We start from the raw sequence: 14042 nt of genomic DNA on the forward strand, positions 1-14042 counted from the left end.
GTGATCTTGAACATGCTAATTAACCTCTCATATATAAGATGTAGATGATAATAATGACAGTAACAGTAATAACCCTTACACTGCAGAAAAGTTGAATCAGAGGTAATGTATCTTATCTAAAATATCAGGCAATCTGCACAGCAAATAGCAGCACAGTAATAACATAGCAAATGATAACTATGATTTTAAATGCTAAACAAACCCATGAGATCTCAGATTTTTTTCCTTAGAAGATGGCTATATATTTATTTTTCCCCCAAAGCTGTTCAGCCGATAATGAAGTCACAACCCACTAAACTTAATTCAAGAGAGAAACTCTGAACACATCATGCTCAATTCCATGGGATTCCAAGAAATAAATGTAACTTACTACTATCACAATTAGCTTTATGAACATCATGAAATAAAAATATATAAACAAATATCTGAAATCATTAACCTTAAGTACAAAAATAAAATTTATTAAATTACACACACACAACGAAGTACACAATGCACTTACTCATCACATACAAATCCTGCTTCTCAACTAAAGTTATATATACAGTTGTAAACAGTGGTAAGAATTCCTAAAAACACCCACTGTATTTCTTTGATCTAAGTCCCATGCTTGTTTCTCCTCTACAATAGGACTAGGTCTTATCATCCACATGCACATTTATTATAGCATTTATTTTCCCCTAAAAAGCTACTATTAAACCAATAGTATATCTAACAAGTACTGGCAACTTAGATTTAAGAACATACAGTATTTGAGATTAGTAAACAGTTTTTATCTTTTTTTTTTTTTTTCACTTTATCAGCAATACTGTAATCCTTAGATACAACTTCTTCAGTCTCTCCTACATTCCTAGTGATCTTGAAATGGAAAACATGCCATGTTATTAAAAACAATCCACTCTTTTCTATTATTTTTGTAGGGAGCCACAAATACATAGTGCAGTTTTTTATTTGCCTCAGACCAGACTGACTGAATTAAACCTAGCCTCTCAGGTCTTATATTCTATGTGGCTCATAAATTGCAAGTGAAAACTATAAGATTAAATCAAGTATTTGTTTTTCTACCACAAAATCATTTTAAATAATTTTGTTAGAAGCTAAGTTACGTAACTGACTTGGCATCATAAAAAGTCCCAAATTGCCTTTCCTTCAATAAAAACCATCTCCTGAAATAGTAACAGGGCACTAAGAAATGGATAGAAAACAATTACGATATATGTAGAAATGTAATAAACATTCACTTCAAGTAAATATATGCTCATGTTCTGTATTTAAAGAATTGTAGTGAGCAGTAACTATATCTCAGTAGTCAGTGATATACTCTGTAAGCGCCAGGAGGACAAGATCCTGTCTGTCTTACTACTGCATTGCCAGCACCCAGCACAGGGCATGGTACATAGTGGGTGCTTCATATAGATTATTAAATGCACAGATGAATAAACGGTGTAACTAAAAAAACAGTGTACTTAACCACAAGCTGGTTCAAGGCTAATATTGTACAGTTCAACTTTGGAGACAATTTTACTATAGAATGCCAAAGGGAAATGATTCAATAATATAAAAAAATTCCTGCAGGAATGATAATTTTGCACATATGCCAAAATATCAATATCACATAATAAAAATGCAATATAGAGTTAGAAAATTCTGAAATTATCATTTTCATTTTGGGGGTAAGAATAATATAGCCCTGAGACAGAAGATATTGGTCCACACCCAGCAGCTGCCCAATGCTCTTTTCTCAGTTGAGGTGCTTTATATAGAACAAAAGGTATACAAAAGCTTTTGAGCCATTCCAATATTTCCGCTGCTCTGATAAATGAGAGACAAGTTGTAGGCAGTATCTCTTCGCAAGTCTAACTGGTCAACTTCTATACCCTAGGGGGAAAAATACATGAATGTTTATATTTCAAATTGCCAACTAGGTCATTTTGTAGCAAATAGTTTTGTAAATATAAGTCTTAAAAAAAAAACAAAAAAAAAAAAACCCGTTAGAATTCAGATAATACTAAGAAAATTATAAAACTATGTATATACCTAGGATTTAAGTTTTAATCAGATAAAGCTGATTTAGTTAATCATTTTAATAGCTGCATCATCAAACATTTAAAAATGTCTAACAACTAAGTTAAAGAAAAAAATCTCACAAGCAACAGCAAAATAAACTCCTGATAAATTAAGGATTTAATAGTAAAAAAAAAAAAAAATAGAAAAAACAAACCACACAAATACAGTTGAAAATTATAATAATCTTGGGTAGAGAAGGTCCTTCTAAATATGATATCAAAAGAAAAAACTATAAAGGAAAAGATTAAGAGATATAACATCATAAAAAATTTTAATTTCTACATGTAAAAAAAAATACATTAATACAAATAACCAGATGGGGGAAAATACCTATAACAGAATGGCATGTATGTATTAAGTCTAAGAGGGTATATACCAAATTGATTAAAATGATTACTTCAGGAGTAATTATTATCATTAATTTTTCTCTCTATTCCATTGAGCTCCAAGTAATAATTAGATCTATGTTTCTAATCTTCCCCAATACAAAATCTGGAGATCAACTTAAAAAAAATATCTGCAACAATTAAAACTGATACCTATAGAACTCAAGTAGCAACACGTAATAGCACTTATGAAACAAAGAACACAAAAGTATATGCATTTCATGAGTATAAATATAATAGTATGTATTCATTTGCTTAAAGACTAAAAGTGAACAGGGTAATGGTAAACAGCTGTGAGGGAATGTGAGGATTAAGTAAACTTTTTAAAAATTTCTATAAATTGCTATTTTAAAATACATGTGAAAACATCTTCAGGAATTAAGATGAAAGAAACAAATTATTACAGTACTGCTGCCTTTACCCTATATTACATTATCTTGGAACAAACAAAATTCTAGATTAGTACTGGTCTTTTCTATTTGTGAAGAAATATGTTAGTTACACTTTGATTTGGAAATGAACAATGGCTATATTACTCAGTCAGGCTTCATCTCTAGTGGCTCATACTTATCAGGGGCTATCTTAGGATACATGAAATGGTCATAAAACAAATTGTACAAGTTTCCATGACTGCTGATCAGGTCATAACGTCAGAATATCAAAGATCTACTTGTTGCGGAACAAAATTACAAAAGGGAACTGAATACGGAAAAATACACTTTAATATATAAGCTATAATTTATTTCACTTCCTGGACCATAACACTTAGCTAGTTAAATGTATTTATCTACAAATGAAATTAAGTGACTCTTCAGTTTTAAAAGTAAATCATAAAATACCTCTACCACAAGTGGAGGAAGCTCCAGGGCCTTCTGATAATAGTGGATTGCAAGATGAATCAGCCCCAATTGGTGAAGACCACGGCCTAAATTGTAAAATGATTCCTGGCAAGGCCCACGGAGACTGAGGTATCGATTAAGAAAGGAAAAGCCCTATCAAAAAGAAAAAGAGATATTTCCCTTGTTTGACAAATATTTATCAAACCATTTATATATTATATCAGGTACTGGAAACACAATACATATTTTAAAAAATTTTTTTAACATTTATTGAAAAATTAAAAACAAACAACAACAAAACACAACATTTCAAACAAAACAAAGCAAAGGATTAAGAAAAACAAAAAACCTAAAATAACTACTTTGCTTCCAACATGGAAATGCAATATTAAAAACAAAATACAAAACAAACAAAAAAATGATAGTCTGCTCTTAAAAGAACATATCAAATATCACTATAGTACAGTGTCATATCACAGTGTAGTCTTCTTAAATTGTAAGAGCTCTTCTTAAATTGTAAACTTACGATTTTTTTTAGTTAAGAACAAACATATTTACAGACAACAGAGTCGAATGTCACAACTAGCTGCCAAAGATCTATAATGCACAAGATTATAGGATGTATTTTCTATGGTTTCTATTTGGCTTTTGCAGCATTATAGTCAAGTAAACTTTTTGCTTCAAGAAACATGCCTCAAAGTTTGTGCAAAACAAAAACCCGAGCCCTGAGAGAGAGCTAAGATGGAGGCATAGAGAGGAGTGGAAGCCAGTTAGTCCCCCTGGAACAATTCATAAACATCAGAAAAATTAGTAAATAACCTGGAATAACTGTGGGGAGACAAACGTGACTGTCCACTCATCATATACCAACCTGAGTTAGGAGGAATGCCTGAGATTGCAGCATTCTGCTGACCCGTCAAGAGCTGCGAGCCCCTCCCTCACGGAAGCTGCGCAGTGCTGGAGAGCAGCACTCTGAACAAGTGAATATACCTCAGCCCAGCTCCAACTGGGGTTTTAATGTTAACTGCTCAATACAGACAGTGAATCCCCAACAAGCAGACAGAGGCTTTTGGTGACAACTGACCTTGGGAGAGTCAGGGGATGTATGTGTCTCAGGACGGGGAGCCCAAAGGATCGGGTGCTATCTCTGGCCGACGGGTGAATCTGGGGGCTTTCTGTCCCTTTCTCTCTCTGTCAACCTGGGCAGCTCAGTGGAGAAAGCCTCAGCCACTTTCAGCTTGCAGTGCTTTGCAGTAGAGAAAGCCCCAGCCATTTTAAAATCACAGCACTCTGACCCAGACAGGGTGGAGATAGCAGAGTCAGAGAAACAAAGAATCTATTTATATGCAAATGACTTCTCTAGAGGGGGCACAGCTTCCCAAGAGGAAAGAGGCGGGGCCCAGCTCAACTACCTGCCTTACATTCAGAAACAGACCCCAGAGCCTGGGGGAGGAGACCCACGGGCCACACCCCCTTACACCAGCCCATGACAGGTTGACAGGTGCCACCTGCTGGGCAGAAAAGATAGAGAGATGTTACTCTAAGACACAACATCAGGGAAACTGGATACTGAATATTTCCTCCTACTGTGACCTGAGGTTGTTCTCGTCTGGGAAAACCTGATTGGTGTGGCCTAGGAGGTCAGATGCCTAGACAACAGAAAACCACAACCTACACTAAGAAAAACAAAATTATGGCCCAGTCAAAGGAACAAACTTACACTTCAACCAAGATACAGGAATTTAAACTAATAATAAGACAATTCAAAAAGTTTAGGGAAGATATGGCAAAAGAGCTGAACCATATAATGAAAACAGTGGGCGTACATAAGGTAGAAATTGAAAGTTCGGAAAACCAACTGGAAGAATCTATGGAAATGAAAGGCACAACACAAGAGATGAAAGACACGATGGAAACATACAACAGTAGATCTTAAGAGGCAGAAGAAAACACTCAGGAACTGGAGAACAAACCTGAAAGTCTACACACGAACAAATAGAGAAAAGAATGGGAAAATATGAGCAACGTCTCCAGGAACTTAAGGACGAAACGAAATACAAGAATGTATGTATCATTGGTGTCCCAGAAGGAGAAGAGAAGGGAAAAGGAGCAGAAACAATAATAGAGGAAATAATGAATGAAAATTTCCCATCTCTTACGAAAGACATAAAATTACAGATCCAAGAAGTGCAACGTACTCCAAACAGAATAGATCTGAATAAGCCTACGCCAAGACACTTAATAATCAGATTATCAAATGTCAAAGACAAAGAGAGAATCCTGAAAGCAAGAGAAAAGCGATCCCTCATACACAAAGGAAGGTTAATAAGACTATGTGCGGATCTCTCAGCGAAACCATGGAGGCAAGAAGGAAGTGGGGTGATATATTTAAGATACTGAAAGAGAAAAACCGCCAACCAAGAATCCTATATCCAGCAAAACTGTCCTTCAAATATAAGGGAGAGTTCAAAATATTCTCCAACAAACAGACAAGAGACTTTGTGAACAAGACACCTATCCTATAAGAAATACTAAAGGGAGCACTGCAGACTGATAGGAGAAGACAGGAGTGAGAGATTTGGAACACAATTTTGGGAGATGGTAGCACAGCAATGTAAGTACACTGAACAAAGATAACTATGAATATGGTTGAAAAAAGGAAGGTTAGGAGCATGCAGGACACAAGAAGAAAAGAGGAAAGAGAAAGACTGGGATTGTGTAACTCAGTGAAAACTAGAGTGTTCAACAATTGTGATAAAATGTACAAATATGTTTTTTCACAAGGGAGAACAAACGAATGTCAACCTTGCAAGATGTTAAAAATAGGGAGGCATTGGGGGAAAAATACAATCACTATAAACTAGAGACTGTAATTAACAGAATCATTGTATTATGCTTCCTTTAAGGTAACAAAGGTGATATACCAAGGTAAATGCAGATAAGAGGGGGGGATAGGGGAGGGGTGTGAGACACTTGGCATTGGTGGTGCTGTCTGACTCTTTATCTTACTTTAAGGTTATCTTTCCTTTTGCTGCTCCCTAGCTGTCATGTTGCTTTTTTTTTTCCTGTTTCTTTTTTCCTTTTCTTTTGCCTCTCTATCTTCTTTGACTCTTCACCAGAAGGAAAGTTGGAGGTCAATAGATGGGAATGTATAAAACTGAATCCTATGGTGGGCAATGTCCATGATTAACTGTACAAATATTAGAAATCTCTTCCATGAACCAGAACAAATGTATGACAATACAACTAGAAGTTAATAATAGAGGGGCATATAGTGAAAAAATATATACCTATTGCAAACTATATACTACAGTTAATCGTACTTCAACATTCTTCCATAAACAGTAACAAATGTACTATACCAATACTACAAGTCAACAATGGAGGGGGGGTGGTGAGGGATATGGGAGGATTTGAGTTTCCTTTTCTTTTTTTCTTTTTTTTCTCCTCTTCTTTGTCTTTATTTCTTGGCTGGAGTAATGAAAATGTTCTAGAAATTGAACAAAAATTAATTGTGGTGACGGATACACAGCTGTGTGAGGGTACCAGGGGCAACTGATCGTACACTTTGGATCTTTGGATAATTGTGTGGTATGTGAACAATCTCAATAAAAATTAAAAAAAAAAAAAGTGAATTTGAAATTCAAGTATATATCTATAAACTTCAATCTATATGTCCATATATTTTTAAGAATATATGTAAGAGAATATCCTCCGGTTTGATATTATGATGAATGATCAAACTATGGCTTTAAATTTCTAATGTCCATGGCTTGTTTTGAATAAAACTTTCATTCTATCTCAAAACAAAGCAATCAACCAACAAACAAAAAAAACCTGAACTCTTAACATTTTAAGAAAAGTTTTCCTTAGGAGAAAACTCACTTGAGTATATCTAACCTTTCAGAGGAAATGGTTCCTTTTTATAAGTCACCTCTCAAGAACTTAATAACCACACCCAAAATTGATTCCCCCCCCCACAAAGAGTTTCTGACTCAAAGATTTTATGAAGAAACAAACTGATGTTCACAGCACAACTATAATGATAAAGGCTCCCTTCTGTCACAGCATCCAAAAAGCAATTTGCTTCCTCCCATATTCACTTTCCCTTTTAATGCATCTTTGACATTTATCAACTACAGAACGTTACAAATTACAAAGGTCCATGTTTCCTTAGAGTAATTAAATAAATATATTCCTTGAGAATCAAGAGTAAATAAATGAACTAATTTGTGATTAAAGAATATAAAATGTAAACATTCCCGGGGATCTGCTATTTAAAAGTCATTCATTTTTTACAAATAAATACAATTAAGGAATTCTTTAGAAATTTTAAGGTTAAAAGAATTATGTTCAATTAAAAAAATCATACTCTGCACTATACCATTTGTAAATGTGACTATGACCTCTACTCTACTGAAAAACATATTTCTCTATAAAGTAGTATCAGACAACTAAGCAGTTAATCACAGAGAAATATTTAATCTTCATATTTAAAGATGATAAATAAAACAAATTTAAAGGTAAAAATCTGAGAAAAAAAGAAATTAATCCCAGACAAATGGCTGAAAGCCAAATGACTTCATAGGTCTTCTGATACAATAATGGGAATTAACCCACTGCATTTTTAAGAAATTTTTAACAAATTCAGAAGAGTAATCTCCTTGACAAATGAAAGACTACTCAGATAATATTTAGTGATTAAAAAACTGGTAATATGGGTGACCAGTTTATTTCTTAGGTACTATGAATCATCAAAACTAAAAATGACAAAAACATGACAAACCAAAAAAAGTTAAAATGGAAGAAAGCAGTTCTTTTTACATTAACTAAATTGCATTTCAAACATTTTAATCAAATTAATCACTAAAGGACCCGCAGTATACACTGTCTATATAATGTGAAATAAACATAGAGGTAAAGAGACATGAAAGCTTTTAATCTTACAGTATGATATAAAGGTGGGAAAAGGAGTAAAACATATGAAGCTAGTTCATTTTTTTTTTCTAACAGTGCAATAGAAACTACAGTCTGAAGTATGAAGAAATGGAAATATGAGACAATAAAACAATTTTAAAGAAATCATGTCAGTTACTATAAAATCAGCTTCTTAGAAACTTTTGATTATGGAAAAATTTTAAACACACACAAAAATGGAGAGATTGGTACAAGAAACTCCCATCTGCCTATCATCTTTTGTTTTATTTCTATCCCCAACCACCTGAAACCTGCTATTGAACTATAAAAGTTATTTGAAATTTAGCTTCCAAATTACTCTGAAGTACATGAATTCTTATCCTACTAGGAAGAAACTATGTATTTCAACTAATTATTTAATATGAATTAATCCATAAGAATCTTCTATCAATTTTGAAGGCAGAACATTCTGCCTGTGTACTCACGCTATATCCCCATTTCCTGGCACACAGTGGGTGCTCAATACATATTTGTTTAATTTATAAACAATCCTACATTACTTAATATAGCAAAAAGTATCCATTAAGGAAGAAAAGAAGCTTGGAAGTAGTAGACAAAGTATATATTTAAATACCGAAGAAAAGGTAAAATTCAGGAGTGTTTCTTTTTCACACTTTTTATTATGGAAAATTTCAAATATATAAAAATAAAGAGAACATAACAATGGACCCTCATCACCTAGTTTCAACAAATATCATCATTTTAGTTTAGGCTTTCTTTTAACCATTTTACTTTAATGGGCTTTACCAGGTTCTATGGCTCCATTCAAGCCATCATTTTCTTCTCTTCCCTAATTACTTAAAGAAGAGGGTCTATATATTATTTTACTATATTTATATTCTGGATGCATCAAAAATGAAATCATAAAAATAAAAATAAAGGAAGAAAACAAGGGTGAATTGTTTTATATTCTTAAAGTTGGGAAGATCTTTCTAAACATGATGCAAAATCCAGAGGTCATTGTTAGAAATTTGGATATATATAAATATTTGAAACATCTACAAGGCAAAAACAGTCAAAAGATAAATGCCAATCCATGAACAAAATATTTGTAATTCATGTGGCTAGATGTTCATTTCCTTAATTTACAAAGTGTTCTTGGAATCCATTAAGACAAAAATTGAAAACTCAAAAAGTACAGGAATAGGCAAAGAAATACAAAAGACCCCAAAACATGAAAAGATGCTCAAACTCATTTACAAAAAAAGAAATATTAACTAAAATAATAACCTATCAATTTTCAACTCTTAGATTGGAAAAAGTTAAGGTTTTATAATACTAAGTGTTCATTTATCATTCAACAGCTATTTACTGTGTCTGCTATGTGCCAAATATTATTCTAAGTGATGAAGATACAGTAGTGAACAAGACAGACAAGATCTCTAATCTCATGGAACTTATGTTTTTCTTAGAGGAGACAAACTATTTAAAAAAAACCATACTTTCCAATTATCTTTGAAAAAAATTTAAAAGGCAATTTGCGATGGTGTGAGGAAACACACTCATCATATATTATTTTTTAAAAACTAATTTAAATGATTCATCTTCAGGATCCAGGACGCCTGGATCAGAGGCCTCAGGGGCTCCAGATTATAAAGAAGCCTGCACACGGACTCCTCCAGACTCTATCCGTTTCTTTCCCTTATGATCTGACTGTGTATTCTTCCTACATCACTATAATAAATCTTAGCTGTGAGTAGAACTTCTATGCTGAGTCCCATAAATACTGAGTGAACACAGGAATGGCTCTTAGAGGCCTCCAACATGTTTATCAAGGAGGTATTATTTTTGAAGCAGAATAAAAAAGCATTAAGTATATTCATTTTTAAGGGATATAAAGTCAAGTAGTGAGAAATTCAAATGATTACCTGTACAATAAGAGCATGTCTTCTTAATACATACTTCTGAGATGCCATGTGAATAAAGGTTAAGCCTATACAGAGGCTATAGAGAGGTTCTTGGGGATGGGTGCGAAAGGCTTGCACATACTGTCCTGAAAAATAAGCAGTGATGTCAGACGGTGTAGCAGGAACTTACTTTCTTATGTCCTCAACACTTACTCATATTTATTTTAAAGTTAAATAAACATTAATGATTTTTTATTTTATTTTAATTTTTTTTAATTGAGATTGTTCAGATACCATCCAACTATCCAAAGATCCAAAGTATACAATCAATTGCCATGGCACCACCATACAGCTGTGCATCCATCAACACAATTATTTATTTTTCCAATTTTTAGAACATTTTCACTACTGCAGAAAAGAAACAAAGACAAAAAAAAAAAAAAGGAAACTCACATTCTCCCATACCCCTAACCATGCCACCCCCCTCCACTATTGATTCATAGTTTTGGTTTAGTACTTTTGTTACTGTTGATGAAAGAATGTTAAAATACTACTAGCTGTAGTATATAGTTTGCAATAGGTATATATTTTTTCCCTATATGCCTCTCTATTATCAACCTCTAGTTATAGTGACATACATTTGTTCTAGTTCATGAGAGAGATTTCTAATATTTGTATAGTTAATCACGGACATTGTCTACCACAAGATTCACTGTTTTATACCTTCCCATCTTTTAACCTCCAACTTTCCTTCTGGTGACATGTGTGACTCTGAGCTTACCCTTTCCACCACCTTCACACACCTTTTAGCACTGTTAGTTATTCTCATTACAAACTACCATCACCCCTGTCCATTTCCAAATATTTAAGTTCACTCTAGTTGAACATTCTGCTCATAATAAGCAACAGCTCCCCATTCTTTAGCCTCATTCTGTATCCTGGTAACTTACATTTCATGTCTAGGAGTTTACATATTATAATTAGTTCATATCAGTGAGACCCTGCAATATTTGCCTTTATGTGTCTGTCTTATTTCACTCAATATAGTGCCCTCAAGGTTTCTTCATTGACCCATTTCTTTAAAGACGGTTTTGTTCAAACACTATACATTACGTCCTAAGTAAACAATTGTTGGTTCCCTGTATAGTCACATATTTATGTACTGAGCACCATCGCCACTCTCTATATAAGGACATTTCTTCCACAAAGACAGAAGAAGAGTCAAAGAAGGCAGAGAGGCAAAAGAAAAAGGCAAGAGAAAGAGAGAAAAACAAACAAACAAACTTGATAGCTAGGTGACAAAAGGAAAGATAGCATTAACCGAAAGTAGAATAAAGAGTCAGATAACATCACCAATGCCAGGAGTCCCATATTCTTCCCCTATCCCCCCCCCCCGCCCCTTATGCATTCAGCTTTGGTATATTGCTTTTGTTACATTAAAGGAAGCATAATACAATGTTTCTGTTAATTCTAGCCTCTAGTTTGCATTGATTGTATTTTCCCCCCAATCCCACCCTATTTTTAACATCTTGCAATGTTGACATTCATTTGTTCTACCTCATGTAAAAACATTTTTGTACCTTTTATTACAATTGTTGAGCATTCTAGGTTTCCCTGAGTTACACAGTCCCAGTCTTTATCGTTCGTCTTTTGTTCTGGTGTCCCACATGATGCCAGCCTTCCTCTTTCAACCACATTCACAGTCATCTTTGTTCAGTGTACTTACATTGCTGTGCTACTATCTCCCAAAACTGTTTTCCAAACCTCTCACTCCTGTCTTTTCCTGTCTGTCTGCAGTGCTTCCTTTAATGTTTCCTGTAGAACAGGTTTCTTGTTTACAAACTCGGTCATTGTGTTTGTCAGAGAATATTTTAAGCTCTCCCTCATATTTGAAGGATAGTTTTGCCAGATATAGGATTCTTGGTTGGTGGTTTTCTCTTTCAGTATCTTAAATATATCACCCTACTTCCTTCTTGCCTCCATGGTTTCTATTGAGAAATCCACAGTCTTATCAAGCTTCCTTTGTATGTGATAGATCATTACTCTCTTGCTGCTTTCAAGATTCTCTCTTTATCTTTGATGTCTGATAATCTGATTAAGTGTCTTGACGTAGGCCTATTCAGATTTATTCTGTTTGGAGTACGCTGCGCTTCTTGGATCCGTAATTTTATGTCTTTCATAAGAGATGGGAAATTTTCATTGATTATTTCCTCTATTATTGCTTCTGCCCCCTTTCCCTTCTCTTGTCTTTCTGGGACACCAATGACACGTAAATTCTTGCTTTTCATTTTGTCTTTAAGTTCCCAGAGACGATGCTCATATTTTTCCATTATTTTCTCTGTTCTTTTGTGTGTAGGCTTTCAGGTACCTTGTTCTCCAGTTCCTGAATGTTTTCTTCTGCCCCTTGAGATCTGCTGTTGTATGATTCCAGTGTGTCTCTCATCTCTTGTGTTGTGCCTTTCATTTCCACAGATACCACCAGTTGGTTTTTTGAACTTTCAATTTCTACCTTATGTACTTCCTGTGTTTTCATTATATGGTTCATCTCTTTTGCCATATCTTCCCTAAACTTTTTGAATTCAGTTATTATTAGTTGTTTCAATTCCTGCATCACAGTTGAAGTGCAAGTTTGCTCCCCTGACCAGGCCATTGCTTCATGTTTCTTGGTGTAGGTTGTAGTTTTCTGTTGTCTAGGCATGGTTTCCTTGGTTACCCCAATCAGGCCTCTCCAGACCAGAATGGGCTAAGGTCCCAGAAGGAAGAAATATTCAGTCTCTGGTTTCCCTGAGGGTGTGTCTTAGAAAATTGGTACACCCTGTGATGCCTCCAGTCACTGTGCTTTTCTGCCCAGCAGGTGGTGCCTGTTAGCCTATAACTGTTGACTGGTGTAAGGAGGTGTGGCTCTTTTTCCCCAAGTTCTGAATGAAAGGCAGGTAGCAGAGCTGGGCCCCACCCCTTTCCTCTTAGAAAAGATAAATGCCCTAGGGGGAGGTCATTAGCATTTCAATGCTCTCTCTCTGCTTGTGCTATACCCTTGTCTGGGTCACAGTAATGGGAACTGAAAATGGCTGAGGCTTTCTTCACTGAGTTGAAAAAGGAACAGAGCTAGTCCAAGGCGACCCTCCGGCTCTCCAAGGTCAGTTGTCACCCAAAGCCTCTGTCTACTTGTTGGGGATTCGTACCTTGTAGTGAGAAGTTTACACTCACTAATTAAAACCCCAGTTGGACTATATTCGCTTGCTGGGAGAAAGCTTCTCTCTGGTGCCACAAGGCTTTGCAGCTCGGGCTATGGGGGAGGGGTCTCCCGATTTGGAACCGCAGTTTTTACTTACAGATTTTATGCTGTGATCTCGGCCATTCCTCCCAATTCAGGTTGGTGTATGATGACTGGATGGTCACGTTTGTCCCCCTTCAGTTATTCCGGATTATTTACTAGTTGTTTCTGTTTTTTTTCAGTTGTTCCAGGGGGACTACTTAGCTTCCACGCCTCTCTATGCCGCCATCTTAGATCCTCCCATCACATTAATGATTTTTTAAAGTATAATACATTCTATCACATGCATGTCAACCATTCTCATGTTCATAGTAGCACTAACCAAAATAGCCAAAAGGTGGAAACAACCCAAATGCCCATCAGATGAATGGGTAAACAAATTATTATATACAAAACAATTATACAGCCACAAGAAGGGGATGAGCTTGGCCTTGGCATCGTGGGATTGAGAAAGCTTTCTTGGATCAAAAGGGGGAAGCAAACTGAAACAAAATAAAGTTTCAGTGTCTAAGAGATCTCAAATAGAGTTGAGAGGATATTCTGGAGGTTATTCTTATGCATTACATAGATATCCTTTTTTAGTTGTTAGTGTACTGGAATAGCTAGAAGGAAATATCTGAAACTGGTGAATTGCAACCCAGTAGCCTTTATT

At 35.0% G+C, this 14042-nt stretch overlaps 1 protein-coding gene across 4 annotated transcripts in view; it reads right to left on the reverse strand.

Moving 5' to 3' along the window:
• Positions 1 to 734: 734 nt before the first annotated feature.
• GTF3C3 (general transcription factor IIIC subunit 3) overlaps positions 735 to 14042 on the reverse strand; it is a 43334-nt gene continuing 30026 nt past the window's right edge. For 3 of the 4 annotated variants that reach the window (XM_037850167.1, XM_037850169.1, XM_037850166.1), the window contains 3 exons: positions 10138 to 10262; positions 3293 to 3445; positions 735 to 1878 (listed from right to left, as the gene is read on the reverse strand). In XM_037850167.1, the coding sequence (XP_037706095.1) occupies positions 1756 to 1878; positions 3293 to 3445; positions 10138 to 10262 (401 nt within the window). In that variant the 3' untranslated portion in view covers positions 735 to 1755. Of the gene's footprint in view, positions 1879 to 3292; positions 3446 to 10137; positions 10263 to 14042 lie in introns of those variants that run through there. The other variant, XM_037850168.1, reaches the window with a different exon arrangement.

Source organism: Choloepus didactylus, chromosome 9 (assembly GCF_015220235.1).
Source record: "Choloepus didactylus isolate mChoDid1 chromosome 9, mChoDid1.pri, whole genome shotgun sequence".
NCBI lineage: Eukaryota > Metazoa > Chordata > Mammalia > Pilosa > Megalonychidae > Choloepus > Choloepus didactylus.